Genomic DNA, 12,364 nt, shown 5'->3' on the forward strand with positions numbered 1-12,364 from the left:
AATTACTTCTGAAGGATTTTTGCTTCTAAAAGGAATTTTTATTTTGTTGGCTACCAGTAAAATGCTAGAAGGTATCACATGCCTATCACATGTATATTCTCCCTACAATGCACATGTACAGGGCATGTACACAATGAGAGAATATACTCCAGCCATCTGTGCCAATGCTATCGTTATGCTGATGTTTATTTTTAAGGTATATTATTAATATAGAAAATACAGACTTTGGGCGTTAGCCTTGGAGACTTTGCAGCAGTTATTTTACACTCCAGTAGGGTTGTGTAACTTTATAAACCAAAGTGTTATACTGCACTTTGGTTTATAAAGAAAAGAAAAAAAAAGAAGGGGCCAATCAGTCTGAAATCAGTCTCTGTACCATAAGAGCTAAGCAGCCCTTCTATAACCTGCAATACTTAACAGAAATTAGGCATTCTGCCTCACTCTTTTCTCAATATGCTGTAGGAAACTAATCCAAACAGGGCTTTTGAAGATGACATTCATCAGGCTCACTCAAGTCCCCCAGATGTGCTAATGCAGAAGACAACTCTTACCAGCTGGCTGCACATCAGCCAACCAGCAGACAGCTTCATGTGAGCCACAGCCTAACATTTACTGTTTGGCTCCACCTTGACTGAACAGAATGTTCTTGACATTAGTCAGAGAGACCTCATTTATGCCAATCATTCACTCAGTACTGGAAAATGGATGGCATAAATGTCTCACTGTTTGATCTCAGAAATGAATCTGCCATACATGGAAGAGCAACAAAAGGGAACGTCATGGCTTTTAAAGTTTGAAACCTTCAAAACATTCTGGTCTCTGACTGTATCCACTGCCTGCCAAGCACAATCAATATGAGACTTAATGATGGGATGGTTACAGAGCATGTCCATTCCCCTCACCCTCCCCTATTGTTGCACATGAGAGTGATATGCTCACATGTGAGGGGCGTAAAATCTATCACAATGCAGCACTGTTGAGTCTGGGTAAAGGGTTAAATTCATTTGTACGCACTCACTCCCCAGTGAGTTCCACAGTGATCAGTCTTCACCGGAAACTGGTATGAACATTTTAGGGAGAGGCTTCTATGTCAGCCCACCTTCTCTTCTCAGTAGGTCAGTTTCATTGTATAGAAGGTGAATAGATTTAGCTTGATCACATTCTTAGAACTGATGCTGATATATATATACCCCCTGGACAAGTTTTTGGTTAGTTATGCATGTTCCTTGAAACTAGTTTTAGGAGACTGTCGCGGGGCAAATACACCTTGTCATCCTGGGGGTGGGGTAAGGATGTGGTAGCCCCGAGGTTACATCTATATGGCTGCCCTCAGCCTCAGGGCTGCGTGGTCTAATGTCCAGCGCCAATAGGACTCCCCTTGTCTGTAGGGAAGTGCAGTCCAATGGCCAGTCAGTAGGACTCCCCTTGGCTGTCAGGAAGCACGGCCCAATGGCCAGAGTCATCAGGAGAGCATGTGCTTTGGGGGGGGGTGATGGGGAGGGGGACCCGGAACCTCCATGCTCCACTGGGTCCCAGCCTAGGGCCCTGGTAGTGGCAAATGAGTTTGCCACTAAGTTGGTGGGGAATCTGCCCACAACACGCCAACTGCTGCAGAGACACTGGCTAGTCCCTCCCTGGGCTACTTCCTACTATGACTCCTGCAGTTGAAGTCAGAGTGTCTTCGGAGTCTCGAGGCTCCTTGGGTGGTGACTGCAATCTCCCTGGGGCATCTGCAGGTACCTGGGTGCCTGCCTGGGCCCTGGCATCTCCTGCTTCCATGGTCCAGGATCCTGGCTGCTCCATGGTTGGAGCCAGCGAGGTGCATCCTTTCTCCTCAGCGGTCAGCTCAGACTGGGCTAGGCTGCTCCCTTTTATACTGCAGCAGCAGTTGGAGCATGCCCAGTTGGTTCAAGGGGGCGTGGCTTCCACTGCTAAGAGCGTTGCCTTAACCCCTTCTGCTCCAGTGCGGGGCAAGTACACCCCGTCACAGAGACCCATACCATACTTATCTGATTCCTTTAACACAGCAGGATTAAATATTTGGTGGACAATGTAGAATGCTCAAGTTGCCTGTTTTGAGTTCAGAATGCTTCTTTGAACATGTGGTGTTTCAGAAGAAATTTTTGGCAGAAAATATTTTTCACTGTTTGGATACCTGAAAAATGTCGACAGCTTTTCACATTTCATTTTGAATGGTGAGCTGGGAGTAGGTTACATGATCAAAGTTGACACTTTTCTATCTGTAAATCATTTACCTCACAAGACATGTACTGTGGACATTGTGCAAGTTTTCAAATGAATGTGCAACATGTACTGATAGTACAATACAATTCATTGGTGCATTTTGTAGATTTATAGTGGTTGATTCCATGCTTTGTATACAAATGATGGTAACTACTGCTTTCTGTGCTTCTAAGAGGTCTCAAGTTCAATCTTCAAATGGGCCAAGTTTACTCTTGGTGCAGCTCAGGAAAGGTGGAAAGAAAGAGGCTCCCCTGATCCTGGGTTGGCATAACTTAGAGCAGTCTCAAGGTTATTCTAAGTTATACTGGGTGCAACTACCCATCACACCAGCTGAGGATTTACTGGTGTGCTGTACCCCACCCCCTTTGGAAAGTGGAGGGGAATATGCAGGAGTAGGGGGACGGACACTTTATGTCAGGGGGAATCTTTGGCTGCCCCATTATGGCAGTTTTCTGTCAGCGTGCCAGGATAAAGCAGTCAGATCAGGGACCATTAAGCGCCTTATTTTTGTTATACCCTTCTCTAGCTAACTGGATGCATTTCTTCACTGTGGTACATTAGAGCTATGTAGTTTTGTCACACTTTTCTTGGACAGTTACCTACCACTCAAATTATGTTCTTGTCCTGTAATATTATCAATAAATTCAACATGATTTTTTTTCCTCCTCACATTTTTTAGGTTACATAAATTTCAGCAGAGCAATTTTTTTTCATGCTCGAATATATTATGGTATGTCATTTCTGTTATAAAAGCTAATTGATAATGTGATTTGTTATGTTGCCGAGACATAATTCAGAAAGTTATTTTAAAGCCTTTGATACATGGAATAGCACTAACTGTTTAATATTTCTTGTATGAATGGACACAGCATAAGGTAAAAAATGTGGTGGCATGTAGATGAAATATTTCCAGAAGCTTTTATTCTCGTTGTTTGGGCTTGTGCCAATGTCTTTCTAGTAGAAAGCTCATATTTCTAAGAGGCTTCTCCTAGAATTTATTCCTTGGTCATTAGTTGGCATTTTTTTTTTTGGTGGCTGAGAAATTTTTTTTGAAAAAATTAATAGCTTGCAACCAAACATTGAAGCACATTTTCCTGTAATCCTAAGAACAAGCCTTCAAAACAAAAAACAAACAAAAAAACCCTATCAAGAGCAAATGTTTTTGGTTAAGATTATTTATAATACAGTATAAACATTTAGAAGGTGCACTTCTGAAAAATTGCTGTATTTGTGTGCATCTAATAATAGATGCATAAGATTTGGTGTAATCTTATCAAAGTCTTACTATCTGTGACCATTCTCAGTGTAGTTAAACCCGAGGGAGTACTTTTTCTGTACAACTTGATAATGGAACTCAAGGTTAACTCAATTTCTATACTTGCACTTGAACAGTTTGGCTTCATATTGTAAGATGCAGTCCCTGAGCATGGGACCCCACCTCAGTTCCTAGTAGTTCTCCAATCAACCCACTTGCCACCAGGAGTTTTAAAATAACCTTTCCACTCTTGGGGTCTAATGAATTAAGTCCTCTCAAAATAAAGATACAATTCCTTTGGCCCTTGCAGATTCAAACTCTTCTTTCCTCAGGACTTCTTTGTTTCAGGGCTTCAAGCTCTGGCTCTCTTGACTCCCCAGTTCCTTCCGTTCAGGGAGGCTCTGCCAGTCCCACTCTGGCTTCTTGCTCCTCTCTGTCCTGATTACTGGGTAGCTCAGATCCTTTTTTCACTTGAGGCAGGGTCTCCCTAGCCCTCCTTGCTTGGGCTGTGCTTGAACCGTGCAGGTTTCCTTACCCCACCATTATCCTAGTGGTGACACCAGAGATCCTCCCTGTAGGTCTCTCCCGACTCTAGTCTCTCCTGAGTGAAGAGCACTCATTTTTAATTCTCAGCATGTGGTCACATGACTTAGACACCAGGCCCCCATTTCCAGCTTGGTCTGGTGATCCTTCCCTGAACTTAAAGAGGCCATGACTTGGAACAGGGTTGGCTGGCCCCAGGCCCCCCACTGGGGAAAGCCCACTCTCTTAGATGTCAGCAGATGTTTCTATAGAACGGTAGGTGCTAAACTTGCAAACTAAATTTGTACGACTGCCCAGACAGAGGAGTTATTTGGCTTGTTCAAAGTTAAGACAATCTGGGCCTATCTATGCTACAGCCATGTTAAATGCAGCTAGGCTTTGCCCATCTCAAACAGTTAGAGCTAGCACAACTCTTAGAGGGTCTCTTCTGCAGCGACTGGGGGAAGATGGCTGAGAAGCAATTTGCAGCAATGAGCAATCCTCTGCTAGGATCTTTGCACAATCTCAAAGAATAATATTCCAGTGACTGGTATATTCAGGGCAAGAGGTCAGTTTTGCACAGTTGGTAATTGTAGCACTGTTTTTCTAAATTGCCCAAAGTCATTACAGTTCTTGAGTCTACTAATTTGCCTTGAGTCACTACTCAGTATTTAATAAACTGTCTTTTTAAAAACAGTCATTAGGCTTTTCTTAGCTTTAGTTTATGTCACTTGTCCTGTATTAAATAATAGCTAAATTAGTCTTGTAGACCTTTAGCTTTATTGTTCTTTCAGAAAACTGTATGTAATAATGAGGATCATCTGTATTGCAAAGAAGGTACACCTAGTTTCCTTAACCTTTTTGAGGAAGAGCACTCCCAAATTCCCCCTATCATGCAGAGTGAGCTCTGTGCTATTATAAACCCCTTCTGTTCTTTTAACTCACCCTTTTACTAAGGGTCACCACAAGTGTGTACTACACACATAAGCTCTGATTCTCATTTACACTAAAGGCCCATTACATCACTCTGGCAGTTTAAGGTGACCGTATGCTGGATGTAAATAATATTTTCCACATACTTTAAGATCCCTTTACACTTCTAGAGAGGTGCAAAGGGCCCTTAGCCTAAATGAGAATCAGCCCCATAGAGCATTTATGTAGAATGTGACCTTATGAATTGTTTAAATATATACTAACTTCTGAAAACGGATAGGGATGGCAAACATGATTTGGCCAAAATAAGAATCAACTTAACTTTCAGCCACAACTCAAGGAAAGTTTGGGAAAAACTTCAGAAAAGCATTCAGGGTTTCAGATGCTTAACCAACTCAAGCCTTTGAACCTGACCTTTTCTCCATCACTTTTTTCAACTGTTTTGTACACCCCCTAATTTGCCCACCCTCAATTTTTATTTACCGGTTTTATTACTTAAACACTCAACGCTCTAGAGTTTTAACAGCAGTACTGTTGAATTTTTTCCTTATACAATGTATACTAGTTTTCCTTCTTGTTATCTTCCCCAAGTCCTTACCTTTCTTTGCAGTGAACTATAAAAGCTATTCATTTGTCTGTGCTGTTTGGTTCTCCAAATCATTCTGAATTCTACCAGCTTGTGCCTTTGCACTGAGTGACCCTCTGCTTTTATAGTATCAGGAAATTTAATCATGTTACTGCACATTGCTTCTACCTGATAATACAGAGGGAAAAACCCCCACCAGGTACTAATCATTGTGGCATTGACTAGTAATCATCCTATATCACTGCATGAGTACCCACTTTCATTGATATTCAAGGTAGTTCATTATCCACTCAAGCAGCTATACTATATTTACTGATCTTACTGAGTAGTCTTTGGTGCAGTACTGCATAAAAAGGTTTTTTAAAGTCCCAGCAAACCATGTTTATGGCTGCACACCATGGCCACAAGTCAACGACTTTGGTTACTTTCTCAAGAAATTTGATCAAATGTTATGCATGCCCTCTGCTCTGACTATCCTTAATTAGTATAAATCATACATTTCTAGGTGTTCCCCTGCTGTATCCCTGATTAGCGTTTCCAGTATCTTCCTCCCAACAAGTCAAGCTTACAGGACTATAGTTTCCTGGATCTAGACATTATTCTTTATCAAAGTTTTATGATAAAGTAGTGCTGTCAGACTGTAGAGAAATTTTCAAACATACTCATTCATCTTTTTGACAGAGGTTGCTGCATGGCAGTTAGGAACAAAGCATCCAATACCAATGGTAACATTTTTGGGAAAAGTCACTTCGGAAGATTAAATATTTGCATTAGTTTCGTAAATAAAATTCACAATTGTAAACTACGGAATAAGCTAATTATACTTTGATATTAGACACCGCTAGACAGTCTTTCTTAACCTTTTCAGCATTGTACCTTTTATCTTGGGTTATTATCAAAGAACATCCTTTGTAATTTTCTGAATAGGTGAAGAAACTTTTCTGGCCCTGTCATAAGTCTGGAAAGCTGGTACTTCAAGAATACTAAAGTTAATGCAGTAAATTCATTAAGACATACATAGCAAAGTAGGAAAGGATTGGTGATTTACAATTAAAAGACAGCACACTCTTTTTCAAGGCCTTTTACAGGTCTGTCGCATCTTACGCGCATTCAACATGCGCAATTTCAACTTTACGCGGTCGGCAAAAACAAAAACAAAACAAAAAAAAAGAGAAAAATAACAATTTCAATACTATACCTGTAGTGTGGGCGATTCCGCCCGCCATTGAACTCAATGGAATTTTGACTATACGCGGTTTTTGCTTTACGCGCTAACCGCAGAACGGAACCCCCATGTAAGACGAGACAGACCTGTAATTATCCATTATAGAGATAAAAGAAAAAATGAGTGGGAGGCAGCATATGTCAAAAATATTTACAATGCCAACAAACTACAATTTGATGATAAATGATGTGATGAAGAAAGGTGTGGGTAAATTCTCTAGGTAAGGATTCAAGAGATAAATTCCTGTGGATATCTGCTACAGGCCACTTAGGTACTCCAGGTTACCAAACACTGTACTTTAAATTATCTGTATGGGTGCTGGCAAATGTAGCCAAACATGCATTGAGGAGTCTCCTTTGTTAAGATAAAGTAAACATACATAAAGGAAAAAAACCTTGGTTCGGATAGCACAGACTTGAAGCAGAGAAGAGATATTGTTGAATTATTTCATACAGATTGGGAAGAACTGACTGAGAACATGAGTATATTGAGAAACATGCAACCAGTGAACATGATGAGTAACTTAAATTCAGTATCGGAGACCATGGGTTCCCAGAATGGACAAGAATATTAGATTTCAGAAAAGCAAACTTTTTGAAATTAAAATAGTAAGTATTATTAAAATCAATTAGGGTGGAAGAGAGCTGGGAAAGCCTAAAATATATCATAATTCAGGCCTAGCAGGGTTGAGTTCCTTTCAGAAAGAAAAATGCAAAACTATGGAGTGGCTAATGTGGCTTCAAACTGCTCAAAGAGCTGAGGCTAAAAAACATCCTGTCCTGGAAAAAAAAAGTTGCAAGAATACTTAGTTAAAGCGTATAGGGAAAATATAGGGGCAGGCAAAAAAGTTACTGCTGGCTAAAGGGACCAAGGGAAATAAGAAGGATTTTTAAGAACTGTATCAGAGGATAAGGAGAAATAGGGATAAACAGATCCATTAATAAAATGAGGATGATGACATTAATGGTAATTCAAAAAATGAATGAAACTGAATATATTTTAAAAAGCCTGAGTGGAAAGGTAGAGAAAGAAGATTGAAGAATTGGTAAGGAAGGAAGACTCTAAAAGTAACTGTAGATAAGGTGCAGATACAGGAGTACTGGGAAAATCTGAACATACACAATTACGGTGGTCTGGATGATATGCACTGTAGGGTAAAAAGAGAATTAGTTGATTAACTGAGTGTACCACCAACTATTTTTGAAAAATCATTGCCCACTGGGGAAATATTGAAAGACTGGAATAAGGCAAATGTAATCCAAAACTACAATAAAGAAAAGTGTAACCGTGGCAGTTACACTCCTGTAACTCCAATTTCTATACAGAGTAAATTAGTGAAAAAAAATCATGTTAAAAACATTGCTAAACACCCAGAGGATCATGGAACCATGAGCTACAAGCAAGATGGGTTTTACGAAGAAATTCTATAGAAAAACCTTGGCATTTTAAGAACAGAATTACAAAATTGGTGGGTAAAGGGAATGCTGCAGATTATGATTTTAGTAAAACATTTAATAGACCTTCATGCAAGATTTTGTAAAGCAGCAATTCAAATGGGCTTGGATATGAACATTCACTTGGGCTGAAAAGAGGATAATGCAGGCTGCTAACAGGATAATGCAATGTATCCAGTTGAAGGGTAGTGTCTATTGGGGTACCACAGGGATTGGTATTACGTTTGGTTTTATGTAGCACCTCCACTAATGATCTGGAAAAGGAAGTGAATTGCACAGTTGAACTTTGCATTTTTGGTTGGGCTTCCACCCACAGCAAAGATTAATACAGTCTGCCATGATTACTCTACTATACACAGGGCTCGCCTGAGGATTTTGGAGAGGCTTAGAGTTTGAGAAATTTCTTACCTGATAATTCTCTTTCTGTTAGCAGAGCTTTACCATTAGTTTTCACAATTTTAGGGTGTAACTGAATCCTTACAAGAGTATCCTTCAAAGGGCACAATCCAAAAAAGGAAATTAGCTTCTGTACAGGTATTTACTGAAACACACATACACCATAGGCCTCTCGGTTCCCCAGAGGCTACTACATTTTGGTTGATATTTCTGAAGGAGTACAGGGGACTTAGCCACATAGCTTTGAAAATCTCAGCCTTTATGTTGCCCCCCGCCCAACTCCCAAAGATAGATTAACCATCCTGATTGTCCCAGAAACAACTGAGGAATGCCATTGGGGGACTCATGCAAGCCTGAGGTGTCTTCTGATGTCATATTACAAGTGCAGGGGTCTGACGATTTTTTTGACTGAATGGTTGTCAGTAAGGAATGAATAACCAAAACTCTGGACTCTTCTCTGGATGACAGGTTCATTCTGTATATCATCCATGAGAAGCAATACAGGGGCTACAATGCCCAACTATTATTTCCTGCTTACCATGTCCCCCCCCACTCCTGCCCCACCTTGAGGCATCAAAAAAGAGCAACTGAAGAAAAAGGGAGAAATTCCCTTGAACATTACAGCAAACTGGGGTAGAAGACACTCAGTGGACCACAACAGTAACTAAAAGTGTACAGGACTCCTAGGCATCCTGCAATCAAGTAATGAGTCCCTCACCTTTAACTGTGTGTATATTTTATTAAATATTTAAAACATGCAAAACAAAACAAAAACAATCCACCCACTCTCAAAGAGAAGACAGCCATAAACATATTTAACTGTGACAGGACAAGAGTTGCTGCATTTAGATACCTGGATTATCTCCTAGGACATGCATACCCATGGGAGAGATAATTGGTGTTTTTGAGACTCAGGAATAAAAGAATGTAGGAGGTTGGGAGCTTTCTGTCTCCTGGACAGCTACATTTGCCATTGGGAAGCAGATTTTTCTGAGTGTGCAAGGCTATGGGAAGTTGGGAAATAACTAAGTGGGATTCCATGCTAAATATGGCCATCTGTTGTGGCTGTCTGGATCTTGAAAAGTACAGAAGACTGAAGAGAAAACTTTTTTGCTGAATCAGTCCTACATTTTAGCATTGATAACTTAAAACAAATGTTATATGTCAACATTACCTGGTTTAATTTTGGCATGTTCCCAAAAGTCTAGATGAAAGCAAGACAATACATTTACAAAATGTGACTAAGTCAAATGTTTAACTAGGGAAGAAAATTCAATTTAAACGGAATATATTTTTAAAAAATCATTGTGCGTTTTATAACAAATAATTTGATGTAGAAGTTACAGGTCATATAAAGTTATCTGATAAACCTCTGGTAGTGGAGAAGAATTTATTGATATTCTTGTGTGAACAAAAAAGATGTTTTGCATGTCATGATTTTATAATAATGTGCTACAAATCTTTAAAGCTCTATCAGGTTCTAATTAACTTTAGCACAGCATGGTAGCCAGGAACAGTATCTTTTTAGTGACATTTTAATGCCTTAAAGTGAGTACAAAAAATTTATCACAGGGAACAGGCTTGGCTGCCTTGCTGGGAAAAAAGAGTATTTTAAAACTTTTTTGTTTGAAATGATGATCAAAGCTTTATATTTTCACTAAGTTCTTATTTTGCATTTATTTCTATTGGTACAAAAAAAGTTATAAAATTGTTTAAAACTTCCACCGGTGACTGACTAAGCATAAGGCAAACGAAATCTGCGTATTTACAATTGTTTCGGAATTTGGTTAATAGTTCTCCATAAAAGATAGTTTTATATTATCAATGAAATCTATGAGCAGACTGCAGCAATTAAATATTACATCCCTGTTTTATGTAGTGGAGGACACATAATTTATACTCCCTTATTAGTTAGCTAGTTAATTTTATTTTATTTTTATTTATTTTGGAGGCCAGCACGTTATCCATGTTTGCTGCAATACACCAGGAAAAAGATCAATTACCTCAGAACAGGATACCCTAGTAAAATTTTCAGTCAGGTTCCAAGGAGATTAAATGGTCTGTCTGGGTGTCAAGCTTTTTTTGATGTTCAATGTTAAAGTAATACAGGAGAGAAAAGGTTAAGTAATATACATGGTTCCCTAAAATGGGGCACAATCTACTAAGTAGGATAGGGGAAAGGAATGTTAGTGACTTGTCTGTGTTCTCTAGGCTGTCACTGTAGCATAAAGCATTGTCAGCAATATAATAAAGGTGTGACAACATCAGGAGTGCTAGTAAGAGGCTCAAGGAGGCCTTCCCCATTGTTGGGGGTGGGGGAATCATAGGCAAAAATCATAGAACCACTTGCTATATCTATTTTATTCTTTATTCTCCATGGAGCTTGTGGGGAGACACTGCAAGTACTTTCTGGTCATGCCGGTGCGGTCCATGTACTCCTTCCTTAGCCCGGAGATCCCTGATCCTGCATACAGCCCTTTGTGAAGTCAGGGGAAGAGAAGAATGCTGCTGTAGAGGAAGCTGAGCTCCCTTCCCACATCTGTGTATAGTAGGGTGACCAGATAGCAAGTGTGAAAAATTGGGATGGGGGTGGTGGGTAATAGGCCAAATATAAGACAAAGCCCCAAATATCAGGACTATCCCTATAAAATTGGGACATCTGGTCACCCTAGTGTATGGCCCTGGAAAATCCAATCACTATTTATACTATTGTAGGTGAATGCAGAGCAAGTAATGCAAAAAGAAGTGGAAAATATACCTTATTTTTGCTTAACACAACATAGTTGATTGCGAATGAGTTTTCTGGAATTTTGTGAACCACAGGCGAGATTTGAGAACTTCATCAATGATATTATAAATTATTCAAAGGAAAGTTAGTCAATTAAAAAGTACTTTTGAGTCTCATTGCACAAGTCTGTGATGTGAAAACCAGTATGTTTGCTCTTTTTTAAGCAGAAAGTAAATAATGGAGTAATCATAAGCAGAAATCCAAGATCTGTTTTTAAAGACTTTAATTAACAACAGAAGAGCACACAGAAATACATACTTTCAATAATACAAAGCTCTGACGAAAATCTTCTTTGATATTTTAATATCAGTACACAAATCTAAAACAAAATAAATTAGCTAACACGCTTTGCATATTCTTAAATTCAATTCTCATTAGTCTACACAAAAAGTACTTAAGATGACTGACTAAATGCTAGCTTTCAAGATAAGGCCAATATCATGTATGCTGTAGATGAGTTCCTATTTACCTATAGAAACCTGACATGAATTCACATAACAATTATGTTGGGTAGCCCATATAATATACAATTGAAAGATGATGGCTGAATTGCAGGAAAGTTTGACTGATTGAGAATGATTTGGTTTTCGATTTCATCACTAGAAGAATTCTTAGAATACTCTTCCACTAGAAAATATTCAAAAAAATTGTTATTTACAATTATACCTATTAGAATATTTTACAATATAGTATTTTTGCCTTCTGTTTGCTTAAATATTCAAGTATCTTTTGCATTCCTCTGTTTTACATTGAAATGATGATCAATACACACAAGGGACATTTGAACACAGAACAGAGAAAACTCAGACAATACTTATGATTTTAGTCTTCCCACTACCCCAAATCATTACTACAATAAGTCAGCAAAGTGAGGCTTTTGTTGGCTTTTCACTAAGAACAAGTAAGTTATTTTATTGTACTTTACTTTACCAGCAGAGGCCTTATCTCTGCCAACTTCTAC

At 39.1% G+C, this 12,364-nt stretch overlaps 1 protein-coding gene across 1 annotated transcript in view; it reads right to left on the bottom strand.

The window, feature by feature from the left end:
• Positions 1-11,893: 11,893 nt before the first annotated feature.
• The window catches only part of CFAP46 (cilia and flagella associated protein 46), a 177,034-nt gene continuing 176,563 nt past the window's right edge, over positions 11,894-12,364 (bottom strand). Inside the window, exon 61 of the mRNA XM_065408178.1 lies at positions 11,894-12,030. Within this exon, the coding sequence (XP_065264250.1) occupies positions 11,894-12,030 (137 nt within the window). The remainder of the gene's footprint in view (positions 12,031-12,364) is intronic.

This window comes from Emys orbicularis, chromosome 7 (genome assembly GCF_028017835.1).
Source record: "Emys orbicularis isolate rEmyOrb1 chromosome 7, rEmyOrb1.hap1, whole genome shotgun sequence".
NCBI lineage: Eukaryota > Metazoa > Chordata > Testudines > Emydidae > Emys > Emys orbicularis.